Source organism: Zingiber officinale, chromosome 8A (genome assembly GCF_018446385.1).
Source record: "Zingiber officinale cultivar Zhangliang chromosome 8A, Zo_v1.1, whole genome shotgun sequence".
In the NCBI taxonomy this organism is placed as follows: Eukaryota; Viridiplantae; Streptophyta; class Magnoliopsida; order Zingiberales; family Zingiberaceae; genus Zingiber; species Zingiber officinale.
In genome coordinates this window covers 24,005,195-24,022,894 of record NC_056000.1, presented here as the reverse complement: position 1 = coordinate 24,022,894, position 17,700 = coordinate 24,005,195, and the positions used below count along the sequence as shown (strand labels likewise).

The following is a 17,700-nucleotide window of genomic DNA, read 5'->3' as shown; positions in this document are numbered from 1 at the left end:
TTAAAATAATTTTAATTAATATTTAAATAGTTTTGATTGATATTAAAATAATTTTAGATGTATTAGAATAATTTTGGTTAAGGATGCTATGATATTTGGAAATTGGAATAGAAGTATTTTTTAGAATAATTTTAAATAAGGCGTATTTTTAATGATAAAAAATGAAAGACACTTTTTTTTTTAAAAAAATATATATTATATTAAATATGAATAAAATATTTTTAAAATAATGTTAGGGTTAGAGAGTGATTTTCTTATTTACATTTTTTCAAAATTTAACAAGTCAAACAAAAATATAGAACCATCGTATCAACGGTCTCTATAACTCAGAGTAGGGATAGATTCGGATCAGATTCAATATCTTTTATAATTATAATTTTTTTTCTATCTAATTATTTTCATTTAAAAAATATATTAAAATTAATATTTTATTAAAAAATATATATATATAATTAAAAAAATAAATTAAATGGTATCCCCTCAGTATAACAAAAATAGTAAGTTAGATTTTAGAATGAAAATTTTCTTGACTACGAAACTATTCGCAGCTGTGCTACGGCGCCTACGGGTGGACATTTAACGAGTCAAACAAGAGTAGCTTGATCGGGGAGAAGAGAAGAGACGCCGAGAAGCAGAGGGAGGATGGAAGGTATCGGCCATCGTACGCTGCGGGTGAACGGAATCAACATCCATGTCGCGGAGAAGGGCGACGGCCCTATCGTCCTCTTCATCCATGGCTTCCCTGAACTCTGGTACTCCTGGCGCCACCAGATCATCTCCCTCGCCGCCCGCGGCTACCTGGCCGTCGCCCCCGATCTCCGAGGCTACGGCGACTCAGACTCCCCTCCTTCCGCCTCCGACTATTCCATCTTCCACCTCGTCGGTGACCTCGTTGCGCTAGTCCACGCCCTCGGCCAAGATCAAGTCGCCCTCATCCATCTCTTACACGATGATTTCCTTTAATTAGGTCCATTCCACATTTACACCGTTGCGAATCATCTGGATGATCGATTGACCGATGCAGGTGTTCGTGGTGGGGCATGATTGGGGAGCGATTGTGGCTTGGTGGCTGTGCGTGTTGCGACCGGACATGGTGAAGGCGCTGGTGAATCTTAGTGTGCCGTACAGCCCCCGGAATCCTAGGCGGAGGACGGTGGAATCCTTGAGGGCCATTTTTGGGGACGACTACTATATGTGCCGCTTCCAGGTTAGTATGTATTACTTCCTGACCATGGTACACGTAACATAGTTTGCTGTTCTAAATTTCGTAGCTGATCATCTTTGGGTTGCGCTCTGTTTAGGTTATTCAGTGCAAATGAATCATGTTTAGGTTTTTGCATCTCCAATGGTTAGAGCTCTGCAAAAACCTTTTTTATGATCCCAATATGCCACATCAACATTCTAAAAATCTATTAAAACATTTCCAATAGTTAGAGCTCTAAATGTTTTTTTGTGTGGTCCAATTCATGAAATTTAATTGCATGGCTACATGCATATTGCATCAATTTCAAGACAAAAAAGTAATTTTGAAATTTCACTGCGGTTCTTGAACTATAGACTTCAAACCTTGTACCCACAATGGTTATAACTTTTTTGTTCAGCTTTTTCATTTCACAAACCTCGATCATAGTTTTTGGTCTCGTTTTTGAAGGATTAATTTATATCACCGTGGTGATTGGGTCCCCTTGAAAGGAAAGGCTGGTGACTATAAATCAGTAACAATCCTTATGCTAACCGTGGCACAAGTAGCAATTTATTATTATTATTACTACTACTATCATTATTATGCGATGCAGACCTCTTTATCTCTTTTGTTTAGAATGCTAAAAGTGCACATTATGATGCAAAATCATATTTTATCAAGACATGATATTAGATCTAGAGGAAATAGCATAAATATGATAATGGGCTAACCATTTTCTCCAAAAGCTTGAAGTAGCTCAAGCTGCCCCCGAGGCATGCGTGAGTTGGCTACTGTGGGTAGATATTGCTACAAGGGCAAGGTGTCAAATCTCAGCAAAGCAGAGAAAAATGCCACCCTCGCAGTGGTCAATTGCAACTTCCCGATTTACCTCCTCACAGATGTCCGTGGGGATGGCTGTGTGGGGTCGTTGGGTGGCGGATTCCACCTTTTTTTTGTTGCTACAATTGAAGATCAAGTTGTCCCAAGGCATGATGTGGTGGTAAGTGGTAGAGTGCTTTTCCCCAAGAAATCAAGATTTAAAAATCACGCAACGCATGCATGCGACATTCGTCAAGAGCCTCCTCACTTCCTGGATTTACTTGGTGGTCGGAATATGAAGTCGGACCAGCCACCCTTCTTTATTTGAAGTAACTCAAGCTATTAGTAAACGAGACAATTTATATATTTGTATCCTTAATACTTTCCCTTCATATTTGGTCCAAGTACCCATTGATACTTTGAATTTACATAAAAATGCTTTTTGATATCTCCTAACTTATGTCTAAATCTGTGTTTATGTTTGATCCCATTTGGAAGCGGTGAGCTATGGACTACTAGTGAGCTGGTGGGAGTTTGACTGGGGAAGACTTTGAATTGGGAGTGTCGGAGAACACCTACAAGTACAAACGAAGAGAAAAGGAGGTTGACCAGAAGAAGGCTTCGAACTAGGAACGCCTGCGAGCAAGAGCAGAAGGAGGAGAAAAATCGCTAGTAAGTAGCCCAGGGTCCTTGGCGCAACTACTCCGACGATCAAGTCAGGATCCTGGGAAGAAAAAGAACATTGGAGTAATTGAAGAAAGGCGGTAGATTTGCGTACCTGTGTCAGTTGAGAGGAACCCCTTTTATAATGCCTATATGATCTCCATACTTAATGATGCATCACGTCATTGATAAACAGTCCGTTTAATCACCATTCTTCCACCATATCCGGCGATCCCATTGTAGGCATGGGTGAAGTATTGTGTATCTGTGCAAAGATACAATTCTTTGATTTTTTGACAAACTTACGTGTTGTATTAATGGTGAGACGGGCTCATGGGTTCAAAGGCCTATTGGGTTGCTAGGTGGGCTGTGAACAGGGAGCCCAATCTCTCATGAGAAGTGACTAGTGGGTGGCTGGACCCTAGAGAGTATGTCCGATCGGTTATTAGTCGATTGGGATGTGATGAGCAGCAAAGCCCCGTAAGCATCTGGCTGAGTGGGGAGCAGAGCCCCTGAGAGTATGTTCAATCGGCATTAGCCGATCAAGATGTGATGGGGATCAAGCCCCGTAAGCATCTGACTGAGTAGGAAGCTGAGCCTTGATAGTATGTCCGATCGACATTAGCCGATCGGGATGTGATGGGGAGTAGAGCTCGTAATCATCTAGCTGAGTGGGGAGTTGGATCTGTTGGGGTGTCCGATAGGCCTTGGCCGATCGATGTGGGGAGATCCCACCGGGTAGGTTACTTGGACTTTAACCTACCTTGGACTTTGACAATTTGTCGACCTTCGAACCTCACTTGGGGGTCCCTCCTTGTTCGCCGTATCAATGCCTATTATTATATTCAGAAAATGAACTTAGTTCTTCTATGGTACAATGAAGGGTCAAAAGAATGAGTTTGGAGATGCTTTTTATTGATTGAGTGATTTGCATGTTTAAGACTCGCTCTTGAGGGTTTTTTTTTCCAGTTTGACTTTCAAGATTCATATGACTTTAAGATCTTCATATCTAACATTTGCATCTCTCATAACGGCGACAGTATTTCCCACCCTCATCACTATCGATGAAGGCTGTTGGACATGAAAATTATTAGGGCATCTCCCATAGTTATACCTCTAAATGAGTTTTTTTAACCTCAATATGTCACATCAATGCCACATCAAAAATGAAAAAAATTACTATTCTATCTACAATGAAAAAATCTCTTTACAACTTTTTTTGTGGGCCCTACATTACTAATCATATATCTCTCTACATCACAAATCACAATGTAACACTACTATATCATTAATTGCAAGCTCAATCTTCAAGAGGAAAAAACAAGTTTGAATTTTTAATACTGCTCTTAAACTACAAACCTCAAACCTCACCTGTACAATGGTTCAAACTTTTTTATTAAGGTTTTTTAATTTTACAAACCTTGAACAAACCTTACATTGAAGATGCCCTTTGACAAAGTGCACGTGAGTTTTGACGTACTAAAAGGGGTTCTTTTGTGGACTAGTTATGGTGAATTTTTTTTGGAGGTAATGTATGGTGCTTTTTTTTAGAGTAGAGTTGGATGAGTTTTTTTTGGTTGTGTATTTTGGATTCTTTTTACTTTTTTGAGAAAAATTAATTAAAATTTAGATTTAATTAACCAAGTGGAAACTAAACAAAAACAATTTTAAAAAAGAAGCTAGACTCTCAATTTGAATTTTCAAATATTTGAAGTTATATGCGTGAGATTTTTATCAATAATCTGATTATTCACTCCATCATAAGTTTCCCTCTATGCTTCAACTTGCAGTTTTTTTGTTGGATCGGATCCCTATTGATTTCCAAACTGCCTTTTATTGGCAATGAATATTGAACCAAAGCCTAAATTCCTGAGGAAGCTCTGTGGCAAGGATGACATAGAGGGAGGACAAGTATCAATTGACAGTGAAAGGAAGGTCTTTCCCTCTTTTAGGAGGCTTAAGAGATTTAAAGCTATGTGAGCCTAAATTGGTATGCTTTAGCTTGTGATCTTGGAGGATTGCATAGCTCATAAATGAAAATTGAAAAACAAGAAGAGGATAGGTGGATAAATTGCGAGCTTGATGAGGGTTGAGCATGGATTAGGTGTAAACAACTAAATGTGCAAGGGAAAGAAACAATCTGTTAGTGAATTAGATCTTGCCATGGACAAGGGAAGAACAACTAGTGAATGCTCAAAAAAATAGTAGGGTGATTTTTAATAGACAGTACAATAACCCAGTTTTTGTTTTTAAAATAGAAAGTTTTGACCCTTTTAGATGCCCTTCAATGCCAGTTTTAGAGTTTGAATTATCAATATTTTGGAGGTCGGTCTTTAAGTGTGCATAAGTTATGCACTGAATTTACCAGGTAGGCAAGGTTGTTTACCTCTAGTCAGGTGAAGTCTGGACACCTACAACAGCCGCCACCACCACCAACAACAACCAAACCTTATCCGAACACCTAAATTATCAAAAAAAGAAAAAAGAGTTGGGGCATTTGAAACTCCCAATGTGTTCCTCAAACCGGATTTGATTTAGGAGTACAAAAAATGTCCCACCAAAACTTCCTCCACCAGCGCGAGGGTCACTTTTGGCCTTCCATGGCCATGAGGCCGGTGATACTAGACCGTTTGGGTGAGTGATGTCACCTTTTGCTCCAATTTTTGGCCTTCCATGAGCCCTGACGAGATGCAAGGGACACTTTCAGCCTTCCACTAACTGCAACAGGAGGCAAGGATTAAGGTTTTATTATAGGGCTTCCTCGACAAGCTTTTTCAATTAGATGACTGGGGTGAAGCCTCTTCTGGTGCTCCTCAAGCCATGACTGACAGGATGCAGTGGCTTCTTCCAGCCTTACTTCCAGATGCAACTGGGTATTGAGGATTGTTTTGCTTCCCGCGAGCCGTAATGGGATGCACCACTCCAAGATTTGAACCAATGTTTGATGATGTAAGCCACTGTTTTCTTCCACTTATTGGTTCCACCCTCCTAACTGGTGCCACTGACACCATGGTGTTGGCATGCTCACACGACATCAAAACAGTATCCTTTTTGACTGAGGATTGATACCACAGGTCAGAACAATATTTTACCTTGTTTTGAACACTGGTTGCACTCTGAATGCATGGCTGTAATCAAAATGGGTAAATGTTTCATGAATGTATTTTGTACGACTATTGTTTCTCTGTTTTTCCTTGTTTGCTTAATCTTTTATTAGACAATGTCTAGGTGGTATGCTCCCTACTTGAAGGAAAAATAGTGGAAGAATCTTAAATCAAAAAACTTAGCTATCCATTTTTTAAAATCACACTGAAAATATGACAATGTGTTCATCAGTTTATTTATTTTCTATTAAATGAGATTTTCATGGTGTTGTATCAGGAACATGGAGCAATAGAAGCTGAATTTGAACAGATTGGTACTACGTCCTTGATCAAAAGGTTCTTAACATATCGCACTCCAGCAGCCATTATTATAACCAAGGAAAAAGGTATTGACGGTTCCCTTGAAGCACCTGCTACCTTGCCTTCCTGGCTATCAGCCGCGGACGTAGAGTATTTTGCCAACAAATTTGAAAAGTCGGGCTTTACTGGAGGACTGAACTACTATCGGTGCATGGACATGTAAATTCTAGATCCATATTACTTTATTTGTTATCAATTTGAGACAATTCAACTGCTTTTTATACTAGTATATTTAAATATTAATACCTTGGCCAACCTTTTCTTTCTTGAGTAAACAGAAATGACATAATCTTGATATTTCATTTTTTTTCATGGTTTGCATCTTCTCAGCTTTAAGATGTCGAGTTCAACATTTTCCCCTTGCCTAATAAGACTTCAAAAGCTGTCTCGAAACAGTAAATTGATATGTAGTTTAGAAGAAGTTGAGAAATTATATTTCGTTTGTTTTGCATGTTCCATTTGCAACTTTACCCACATTTCTATGCCAGAATTAAATTGATGTCTTTCTCATTTCACTGCTGGTATTCAGGAATTGGGAGCTTACCGCACCTTGGACTGGCGTCCAAGTAAAGGTACCGGTGAAGTTCATTGTCGGGGATCTTGATCTAACATACCATACGCCAGGCGTGCAGGACTACATACACAAGGGTGGTTTCAGAAAACGGGTTCCGTTTCTTCAAAATGTGGTGGTGATGGAGGGGGCCGGTCATTTCATCAACCAGGAGAGGCCACAGGAGATTTCTGATCACATTTACGACTTCATTAAAAAGTTCTAATAATTTAGTCAAGATCACTTTTCCCTCGAAGGTTCTTGGTATCTGAATCACTTGTATTTAAAATAAACTGTAAAATCGACAGAATTAGTTTGTTGCAGGTTCAGCTTTTTCTGATTGAAATGGTGGATCGGGATTCAACTCTGGAACTCCTTCCTTTTCAAGATGGCAATCCGATTCTGATGTTGCTAAATATCACTCATGATTAGGTGAGATCATTCTCGACATTGTGGCAAAGTATGAAGGTATGTCAATGAAGCACATTGAGTTTGACTTGGGCTGTCCCTTGAACCTTTCATCTCCTACGGTGTTTTGAGTGGTATATTTTTGAAAAAAAAAAATCCACCCCTAGTCATTTGATAATTGGTTAAAAGTTGATTTTATAATTTATCTTCCTTCCTGAAGATAGACTTATGAGCAACGTTTAATCATTTTTTTATTATATAGGATGTCTTTTATCTTAGATTAATCCTTCACCTCTTCTTCGTTGGTACGGTCTATTTGTTTCACAAATGCTACAAGAAAGCCAGAATATGGCACGAGTCAATCTAGGTGGCAAGATTGACTCGTGCCATGTTCGGACAAACCCTTACAATTGTTATTGGTCCGTAGGCCTTAGACATGTGACTTCATTAATAACTATCCTTTAAAACTTGTCATACCTCAAAGTAATTACAATGTGGTACTGCTTATGGATCGACATTGGAAAACTTACCCGGAACTAAAGTACAGTAAAGTAGGTTAAGTTATTATACAGATATTTATAGTTCAATTTTTAGTTACGTTATATTTATAGTAATTTTTCCTCTAAATAAGATGTATAATCATAGAATATTGGACTTTTAGAACGTCCATTACAAACACTTCTTGATTTATCATAATAATTTGGTGAGAAATATTTATGAGGTCGGATTGATTGTCCTAGATTCGATGGTACCTGATTCATACAAGACACTGGAAAACTTCATTAATAAATATTTTATAATTTTAAATTAATGCTTTCATTGATGGGTATAGTTAGTTAATGAATATGGTGTTGTTGTAATAAATCATGAGATCAATTGTTGTAATAAATCATGAGATCAATTCCTAACATATGTGAAATGTATCTTGGGTCACTTGATCCCGTATGAAAAACTACTGTACTGAGTGAAGCCTCCAATTGGTTAAGAAATACGGTGTTGTTGTAATAGGTCATGTGATCGATTTCCAACATATATGAAATACGTCGCAAGCCACTATGCCTGGTGACCAAGCTTTTCATGATTTACTTTCCTTCTAAATTGCATAGGACAATCCTCAAGGAGTCCTGGAAGAGGTTCAGCTTGTAATGCAACATTGAACAACATTTAAAACAACAATAAATAACTAATAAGTAGAAGTTGTTTAGATACATTCATTTTGTTCAATGTAATAGAAGAGAGTACAAGATAAAATATGAAAATATTAAACAAATAAAATGAAAAGTTTGATAGGTTGGAGAATGGGTGATATCTTTCTTCTAACAGGTCTAATATTATCGGCCCACGATAAAATATAAATAGATAGATCATGGGAAATTTTATCCTAGCACAACGGTATGAAGAAGGTCATATATCTATTAAGGTGTTTTGTATTCGTTCTCAAGACTTATTAAAGTAAATATACAGATACGTCAACTTAGGCAGAAAAAAGGCATGATAAATGAAACTAGATAGGGTATATATATATATATATATATAAATTAATCTTCTTTCAATTATCATCTTTTAATCATCACTCAGAAATTCATTAACAAATGAACCACTAAGTAACATCTTTAAAATATAAATAAAAAGTGCTTTTCAATTTATTTATCCGAACAGTATATAGAAATTTTTATGAGACCCCATCAATCGTCTAAATTGTTCAATGTTATTTAGCTCATCATTTATTTTTTTTACACATGTAAATAAAGCCATTTGAAATATAGTTTAAAGCTCTCATCCCTGTATATATAATGATATATCTTCTTTACAAATAATTGTACCATAATAAAAAGTTAAATTTATAGTTCTCTCTCTAAAAAGTTAAAAAAAATAATAATAATTAAAACCTCATAACGGATTAAATTTGAGCCTGGAATCAAGATTAGAGTATATAGTTCACTCAAAAGAGTCTCAATAATATGATAATCTTGATTTGGATCAAATTTGATAAATTTAAAGTTGTTGTGGTCAAAATTTATTAATGACTTTAGACATATATAACATGCATGAGTTTTTAAAATTTAGATAATTTAATATGATTTTAATATAACTCACTATTAATTTAAATCTATCATATTTACTCATACCGATATGTTTTTGAAATTCTTCTAACTCTAACAATGCTAAAATTTTTAAAATCATAAAAACTGCTAGTCAAACTCACTAATAACCTGCATTAGAATCCATCCAAATTAGAATCAAGTAGAACAAGAATTGAGCTATTAAAACACGAAACAAGAACAATAAAGTAGAACAATGAGTGAGAACAATGGAGGACATGTGGATTAATCAAAACTCAATCAGGAATAACGCAAACGGCAAAAATACAACGTCTGGTATGGATGAAAACAAAATACTAGATTTGAAACAAAAAAACTTCAAGATAACTTGAAACAAAGAGATCTATCATCTAACTTGATCTTCCAAGCTGCCAACTCAAAAATTAATCGCAACGGACGTTTTATTTTTCCATTTGTATTATTCATTATATTCCAGAAGGCAAAATACTCCTTTCAAATTTCAATAGGCAAGTTGGTAGACTCGATCGCCTAAATTCACATAAAAGGAATGCGACACATGAGAAAAGGTTGTCATTAAGATAAAGACGCAACGTTAATGGTGTGTGTTGGGGACTGCGAGCAGCAGTTCCCACATCCAACCACACCTTTGCTGTCCTCTCCCAGCACTGCTTCGTATTCTTTCTCCGAGATGGAGAGAGAGCGAGAGAGGGAGGTCGCCGTCTCGGGTCTTGTCACTCAAGCTTTTATATCCCTCTCCATCTTCCCATGCATCCAATTTTTTTTTCAGAAAAAAAAAAGAGAAAATGTCTGCAATTTCGTAGTATTTTTTTTTGGTCCTTTTCTTGTTGGTGAGGACTGAGGTGAGGAGGGAGGGGAATGGAAGGCAATAATAATAGTAAGCCTTTTGGTTGCCCCATTAAAACCAGCCACCGCCATCCGCCTCTGCTTCTCTTTTGGCAGCACTTCCAAAATCCTCCGCGCCGCTTCCTTTTTCCTGCTTCCCTTCTTCTCCGCCGCCCCATCACCATCTCTACTGTCCTATCGCGCGCCTGTAGCTTATGGGCGACGAGGTAGAGCTCTGACACGCCACTCCGCCGTGTTATTGTGTTATGTCTCGCATTGAAGGCCAGTCGCTCGCTGAAATGCTCAAACGAGGCGCCGCCATGGTACCTCATCATCTTTTCCAACCAAAGTTGAGATTTTGGGACAAAAGATTGCATCTTGTTGACGTTTGCTTGTTGTTTGGTTTTGGTCTACCGAAGCAGGTGGGGTTTTCGAGCAGCAGCAACAGCAGCATGCCTCGGTGGCTTGAGGTGATGCTGGCGGAGAAGTTCTTCAACTCATGTATGATCCACGAGACCTCCAAGAAGAACGAGAAGAACATCTTCTGCCTCGATTGCTGCTCCAGCTTCTGCCCTCAGTGTCTTCCTCCTCACCGCCCTCATCGTCTTCTCCAGGTATTCTTCTACTGCAAGACCGAACTCAAAAAGATTCAACATTTATGGCGATTTGCGGGTGCAGGTAAGAAGGTATGTGTACCACGATGTCGTGCGAGTGGACGATTTGGAGAAGTTAATCGACTGCTCTTCTGTTCAGGTAAATGAGTCAACGGAGTCTTCTGTTAATTTGTTTTATCGATCAATGCCCTACCGTTTTTGCTTTCGTAGTCATACACGACGAACAGCGCCAAGGTGGTGTTCTTGAACGAGCGGCCGCCGAGCCGCCCGTTTCGCGGCTCCGGCAACGCCTGCCTCTCCTGCTATCGCCCTCTCCAAGACCCCTACCTCTTCTGCTCCCTCGCCTGCAAGGTATCCTATCGTGCTCCCGAATATAATGGCAGATAAAAAAAATTGCAACTTTGTTTCCAATTGGTTTCTTTCCGGGAGAGCAGGTGAAGGAGCTGCTGCAGAACGAAGGCGGGCTGTGGAAGGAGCTTCGGGAGTGCGAGTACCTCCCTCTTCCGAGCTCCTGTGATCTGGACGAGGGGCAGCTGACGCCGGACTCCATCCTCGAGTCCGCCACCTCCTCCGCCTCCAGCGGCGGCGGCGCGGAGCTCGGCGTCGCAGATACTGAGCCCGTATCCTGGCGGAAGATGCGAAGCGTCCCCCGACGTGCGGCTGCCGCGGCGGAGGTGGCGAGCCGGAGGAAAAAGGGCGTCCCCGTCCGAGCTCCACTGTTCTGATTCCGGCGCGACGGGGTAAAATTGGAAGAAGAAAAAAAACAAAAATTTGAATCGACACAATTTTGTGAACCAAAGCATTGCAGCGGGCGAAAGCGGTTCGGTTCGGTTCGGTTCGGCATTAAATCTTCTCATTGGTTTTTGTTTCATTTATATTTACTTGTTTGTTTCGTAAGAACCAAAAAGGGCTCGTGCGTTTCTTCGTCGTTTGGATGCTATTTCTCTGGAGTCGAGACAAAGTTTGATGATATGGTTTGACCGGCTATTTACGATTCCAACCCGTAATTTTTAAATTTCTCAAAAAAGGGAGTCGGACTTTTGTGAAAAGGGCAGCGTGGGCAAGAACATAAAGAAAAGTATCTTTCTGATAGGTCGCTTTTTTCAAATTTAACAAAAGACACGTCGCAGTTAGACTCAAACGATGATGTGTGTTTGGAGTTTTACAATGGGAGGGGGGTCAGTGGGTTAGATGACGTCAAATTTATTATGACGGATAGGAATTAATGTTTGACTGGCGTATTACTTTAAAAAAAAATAGAAATTTATCGTTTTGGATGATTTAGCGGATGATTATAAATTGACATGATTCATTTTCCTTGTAATTATTTTGTTATTACAATGTTGATGATTGTTTGGAAAATTACTTGCTGTTGTGGCTCAGGGCAAGAGTATTTTATTTTATTTTTAATAATTTAGGTATTAGATTTTTTAAATTAATTAAGTTTGGGAGATGATTGATCTAATCTTCTAGATTTTTTTTTTAATCTATTTTAAGATAAATCTAAAAACATATGCGACTTCTCGCCTAATAGAAAATCGATTAAGAGCATATGTTCTTGAGTTGGCAGATACATAGATGGAGATTGAGGTAATTGGTGAGGTGAAGCGATAATGATAAAAGATTCTCTTTTTTCGTTTGTTTCCTTCTCTAATTATTATTGTTTCTTGTGTAGATAAAAGAGCCCTTTCATCGTCTCATAGGAGCTTTACATTAGCAAGGTTGTCCTTGTAAAACCTCACAACTTAATGTTTGGAGATTATGAGCATATAATCATCCTCAGGTTAAAATTGATCGATTTGACAAAATTCGAGTGAATTCAAGTTTAAGTTTTGATATTTAGACAATATATTATTATTATTATTATTATTATATTTTATTAAAAATCTTCCTCCTTTATTAACTGATTTTGATAAATCCTAAAATAAATTTACGTTAATATCCTTTTTTTCTATTTACACTAAAAATAATTTCAAGGTTTATTAGTAATTCCATAAGCGAAGCAATCAGCTGCAACATATTATTATGAATTTTTCTCATCATTAATTTTCTCTGGTTGTTTTATATAAAAAAATATAGTTCTCTTTAGTCCCACATCTTAGAATTGACAATACTATGATCAAAAAAGTTTCTATAAATATTTTAGACCGACAATGTTAAAAAATATACTTTTCTTAGTTTTCTTTACTAAGATAAGTATAATATTAAATTAAATTAATTTTTTTCATAGGGAAGCTGGTGACACTCGAAAATCCAAACAATTCAAATTTTCAAATACCTAAATAATTCAGATTTTCAAAAGTCAGGTACTTTACCCTAATGACTCTACTTTAGTTTTTTAATGCTAAAATGCTTTAATTAATATAATCTCATTATAAATGGCCAATATGATTTCATTATATTACACACGCGACTGTGTGCACGATCACTAGTATTTAGAAAATATCTGAAAGAGGTCAAGGTTAACAAGATACTTGGAAGTTCTAATTCCAGAGTTAGACAAAGGAAAGTCCAATTGGATTAAGGAGAATCATACGTTTGTAAGGGAAAAGTTCTAACTACGGTTGAGCAAAGAAAAATCCAAGTTGGTCAAGGAGGACCGTGCGCTGATAAGGGAAAAGTCCTAATTGCATTTAGGTAAAGGAAAGTTCAAGTAGATTAAGGAGAATCGCATGTTGGTGAGAGAAAAGTCTTAACTGCGGTTAAATAAAAAAAAGTTTAAGTGGATTAAGGAGGATCACACGTTGGTAAAAAAAAATCCTAACTGTGATTTGGCGAAGGAAAGTCAGTCAACGAGAATCGTATGTTGACAAAAGGAAAGTCTAAATGTGGTTAAGTAAAAGGAAAATCCAAGTGAGTCAAGGAGGAAAATTGGCATGAGATGGAAAGTCTAAGTGAGTCAAAGGTTAACAGGACACTTAGTGAAGAAGTCATAACAGGTCATAATTGATCGAATATTGGATAAGGGAACCCTAGACTCTGGTTAAGTGAGTCAGGATTGGGTAATTGATTGAGAGCTTTTTTTTTCTTGCGAGAACAGAAGGTTGGGTAATCGATTAAACATTCTTTAATCGATTGGTTAATCATTTAGGGCATTTGTAGCAAGACCACAGAAAGTGCGTAATCGATTACGCATATCCTAATAGATTACAAATGGAGGAGGATTTATTCGATCACATAGTTTGGGCTCCTAGAATATGGCGCCCTTGGACCAATCTATTTGATTGTATTGAAAGGCCCACTGAATTGGGATTTCCCTATCGGGCCGGATCATTTCAGGGCAAGCGGTTGTTTACAAATTCTCGCGATGAGGGCAATCGATCAGGTGATCGATTGAGAGAAAATGTGAGTGAACAGTGGTTTCCCAAATCGATTGGGTAATCGATTGAGAGAAGCTTTCTCGCGAAGCTGAATCAATTGGGAAGGTGCCCAATTGATTGAGAGCTTTGTCGCGAGAAACACAAGGCTAGGTGAATCAATTAGGTAATCGGTTCAGTCAAAGCGAATCAATCATGTAATCAAATTTGGATAGCTGAATTTACTCGGATTTGATATGATAATCGATTGAGAACCCTAATCCATGGGATATAAAGGCGTTTGAATATTCTTCTCCAAAAACTCTTCTTCTCCAAACTTCTTCGTCGGTTCTTAGTGATTCTTAGCAAAGTGCTATATTTCCAAGCATTAAGAGACAATCCATAACAACTAGAAATCAAGAATAAAAGTCTTTTATTGTCATATTTATTTTCTAGTTCTTGTTATATTTTTTATTATATTTTTTGTATTTATTTGTACGAGCTTTTTCTACCTCTTAGAAAGAGGTTTTCATAGTGTATATTGTGAGTGAGGAGAATAAACCCTAGGATTACTCACCTAAAGGAGGTGAATATCAAATAAAATAAAGAATATTAACATTGCTTCAAATTTTTCACTATAAATCATCATCAATGAAGCAATTGGAGCTAATCACTCTATCTAACTCCTAAAATATCCTAGCACTTGAACCATTAGAAAATAAAGTAATGTTAAAAAATTATTTTAATATAGTCTTGAGATCTTTTTTCCAATCGAAAAAATCTTACTATTAATCAAATCAAGCCAGACGCTCTTTACATTTTTGTGCACACAACGAGCCTCACAAGTCTCAAATCCAATTTAAGAGAATAAGAACCTCTAAATTAAAACTTTAATAATCTTTTTCAAATAATATATAAGTACCAAGAGGGCAAAAGGAAATCATTCCAACTCATCCTAAATAATATAAAAATAAAGAACGTAGAAGAGAAAGAGAAACTAAGTAATTTGTTTAAAATAAAAGAGAATGTATGTTCTAAGCAAAGACGCTCAGTGATGCATGTGATAACATTCACTCCAAATGTTTTTCATTATCTGTTCTACGGTCAGATGAACACAATATTGCAAGAGCTCGTAAGAGGTTTTTTCACCTCTAAAAGAGTGGAGTTTTTGAGAGTGACTCGTTGAAGAATCAAAGGTTGCAGAGTAGGAATGAGTATTTTAAACAACGTACTTTGTGTGTTAGCACTGTTTGTGTTTTCCTTTTTTTTTTTTTTTATACTTACGTTGCACTAACTATTCGTAATTGACCTCGCTGAGTCATTAGCAAAAGCTAGCACAAGTTAACATTGTAGATAGAATCGCTATTCATCCTCTCTAACTATCCGAGCACCCATCTATGCTAGTGATGCAGCTCAACTCGTCTAATATGACTCTTCAAATTTCAAATAGACATAACTTTTAACTCGAGATTTAGAATCAAACTCTATCGGTGGGTACACATACAAAATTTGAAAATCCACCTTTTCAAAGTCCTTTCGTTATTTTTGGTCATTTTCATTTAAGGGTATTTAGGATAATTTTAATATTCTTGGTATCTATAGGAGAAGATTTGTTTAGATCCGCCTTGTTTTGAGTTAAGATTGTTATATTTTTCTTTTTAAGGTAAAAGATCTATTTCTTTTTTTACAAGGTTGAAATTAAGACATGTTAATTGTAATTTATTTTCTTTTCGGATAAAACATCTATTTCCTTTATTTTCATTATTTAGATCTTATGTTATGTTGTGTTCTATATAAGAGTATTGTTTAGATGTTGAGTAATTATCCTTTATTCATAATAAAATTTCTTATTGTTTTAAAACTCAGAAAATATCGTATTCTCTTCATTTTAGTAGGATCTTCTTCTTGTTTTCTTCTTAGTTTTTTTTCCCGGTAGTCCGTAGGATAATCGTCATCCTATTCAACGTTAGCTTGTCTTAACAAAGGACTTTAGTAGCTACATCACACCTCTCAAACTAAGGCACTCGATGACTACATTATGCTTTTGGGATAAACAAACTCCCCCAAAATAAGCAAACTTTTACCAAGAAGAAAAATATGTTAAACTTAAGTATCATCTTAGCATTTAACTCACTATTTTTTTTTAATGTTCCAATACACAAACAAGGCCAATTCATTTGTTCTTGAGTGGAATGTGAGTTCTCATCCTAAGATTATCATCTAGGCAAAGTTTGTATACAATTTCAAATCCATCCACGCGGGAACAAAATCACTCAACAATTTTAACAAAGACTGACGAATTGACCGGCAATACTCTACATTCACCAAGTTTCAATACTCTAGTATCCAATTAATTGCTTTAATTTTTATGCTAACATAGTAGTCATAAATAACTACATCTAGGGGGCTCTCAACTAGTGCTTAAAACTTAAATTCGTATAATGACACCGTTGACAAGAATTCAACCTTATCACTTTCGCCCTAAAACAAAAACAAAAACAAAAACAAAAAATCTCAAGAGATTTCATGATCAAGTCCAATGTAAGCTCAACATTTCGTCATGGTTGCAATGGCACCACGAAATCATTCAATTCGTTCCATATCTTGCAATGCTCTCTCCTAGTATGATCCATTGAACTTGCAACACAACACAATAGGTCCATTGGCAAAGGCCACTCATATACACCAAGGTGAGTGGTAGTGAGAATGAAATGAGGTCCTCCTACTAAAACTATTATTCCTTGTGCCACAACAGACACAAGCAAAGCTCAAGATGATGAATCTGAGAAGTGATGGAGATATATGGTGACAGGGCACCTGTGCCCTAAAGTGAGCTCTCCCCGACCCTAATCTTATCGGAGCCACATGATAACGATATCATCTATGATCGCATCAAGGAAACTCCCAAGCTAAGTGGATGAATGAAATGAAGGTTGTCTCTTTGGATGCTAGCTTAGACTTAACTTCGTAGACGAATGATTGGTGTTAACTATTAAGGGGGCCATCATATCCTCGTTTTCTTAGTGGTAAGCAACATACATGTGTCATCTCTATTCATTCAACTCTCCTTTCTGTTTGTCTCCTACTTTCCTACTCAATCAAGTAGAAGATTTTGTTGTTCGTATATAAAGTTAAACACCATGAATTTTGAAGGATTATTTGTGTTTATAAGTCATTTATACTATCAAACTACATTATAAGTGCAACAATATATTGCCTTACAAGAGTTAGACGAGAACATGAAATTACAACATGTATAGGTCTCAACTCAAACAAAAGAACTATGTATGTTTGAGCGACAAAAAGAAATTCTAAATCAATTCTTCATCATCTTCAGTCATTATCATTGAATAAGAAGCACTTTACGAGCACGCCTCGACAATCTATCATCTTATTCCTCGCTCAAACTTAATCGATAATGAGTTTAAGTTAGAAGATAAAAGAAAAGAAAAGCTAACTGTAAAGATTAGGGAATTGAAGGATTGGTACGGTCTTGGTCCCTTACATATCTCTCCTCATTAAGGGATTAGCAGAAACATGGCACATGTACAAATTGATGTACTTCCAAGAGCCACACAGTAGCAAGGATAATGACAGATGATAGCATTTTCCTTCTCTTTCCACACAGATCTACTATACATGCATGCAACTTAGTGGGTGTTTACTTTACATTTAGCACGTCGAATAAAGTTTGCAGACGATTTAGCTGCGAATATAATGGCGCTGCACAGTCGCTGATCGGATGCCTCTGCTTTTGGATCATTCAATTGTTGTCTCTGCCACATTAACGCAAACAT

The 17,700-nt window shown here is 37.0% G+C and overlaps 2 protein-coding genes across 4 annotated transcripts; both read left to right on the top strand.

Moving 5' to 3' along the window:
- The first annotated feature begins 548 nt into the window (after positions 1 to 548).
- On the top strand, positions 549 to 7,074 carry LOC122008005 (epoxide hydrolase A-like). Of its 2 annotated transcripts, XM_042563569.1 has the most exons (5): positions 550 to 693; positions 805 to 924; positions 1,025 to 1,207; positions 6,047 to 6,288; positions 6,659 to 7,074. In XM_042563569.1, the coding sequence occupies exons 1-5, from the start codon at positions 643 to 645 to the stop codon at positions 6,903 to 6,905; spliced, it is 843 nt and encodes a 280-aa protein (XP_042419503.1). In that variant the 5' UTR covers positions 550 to 642; the 3' UTR covers positions 6,906 to 7,074. The 2 variants fall into 2 exon arrangements, with proteins under 2 accessions (XP_042419502.1, XP_042419503.1); XM_042563568.1 differs by having other exon boundaries at positions 549 to 924.
- Positions 7,075 to 9,018: 1,944 nt separating this feature from the next.
- Positions 9,019 to 11,568, top strand: LOC122011399 (protein RGF1 INDUCIBLE TRANSCRIPTION FACTOR 1-like). 2 transcript variants are annotated; one of them, XM_042567789.1, is made up of 5 exons: positions 9,019 to 10,316; positions 10,413 to 10,607; positions 10,672 to 10,746; positions 10,818 to 10,958; positions 11,042 to 11,568. In XM_042567789.1, exons 1-5 carry the CDS (start codon positions 10,260 to 10,262, stop codon positions 11,330 to 11,332), a joined length of 759 nt encoding a protein of 252 aa, XP_042423723.1. In that variant the 5' UTR covers positions 9,019 to 10,259; the 3' UTR covers positions 11,333 to 11,568. The 2 variants fall into 2 exon arrangements, with proteins under 2 accessions (XP_042423723.1, XP_042423724.1); XM_042567790.1 differs by having other exon boundaries at positions 9,020 to 10,316; positions 10,416 to 10,607.
- The last annotated feature ends 6,132 nt before the right edge of the window (positions 11,569 to 17,700 follow it).

Excerpts from the sequence above, each read along its gene's own strand:
- LOC122008005 (XM_042563568.1), top strand. The coding sequence starts at position 643 with ATGGAAGGTATCGGCCATCGTACGCTGCGGGTGAACGGAATCAACATC. Across the intron at positions 1,208-6,046 it reads ACTATATGTGCCGCTTCCAG|GAACATGGAGCAATAGAAGC; the intron begins GTTAGTATGTAT and ends GTGTTGTATCAG. Across the intron at positions 6,289-6,658 it reads TACTATCGGTGCATGGACAT|GAATTGGGAGCTTACCGCAC; the intron begins GTAAATTCTAGA and ends GCTGGTATTCAG.
- LOC122011399 (XM_042567789.1), top strand. The coding sequence starts at position 10,260 with ATGTCTCGCATTGAAGGCCAGTCGCTCGCTGAAATGCTCAAACGAGGC. Across the intron at positions 10,747-10,817 it reads TCGACTGCTCTTCTGTTCAG|TCATACACGACGAACAGCGC; the intron begins GTAAATGAGTCA and ends TTGCTTTCGTAG. Across the intron at positions 10,959-11,041 it reads TCTGCTCCCTCGCCTGCAAG|GTGAAGGAGCTGCTGCAGAA; the intron begins GTATCCTATCGT and ends CCGGGAGAGCAG.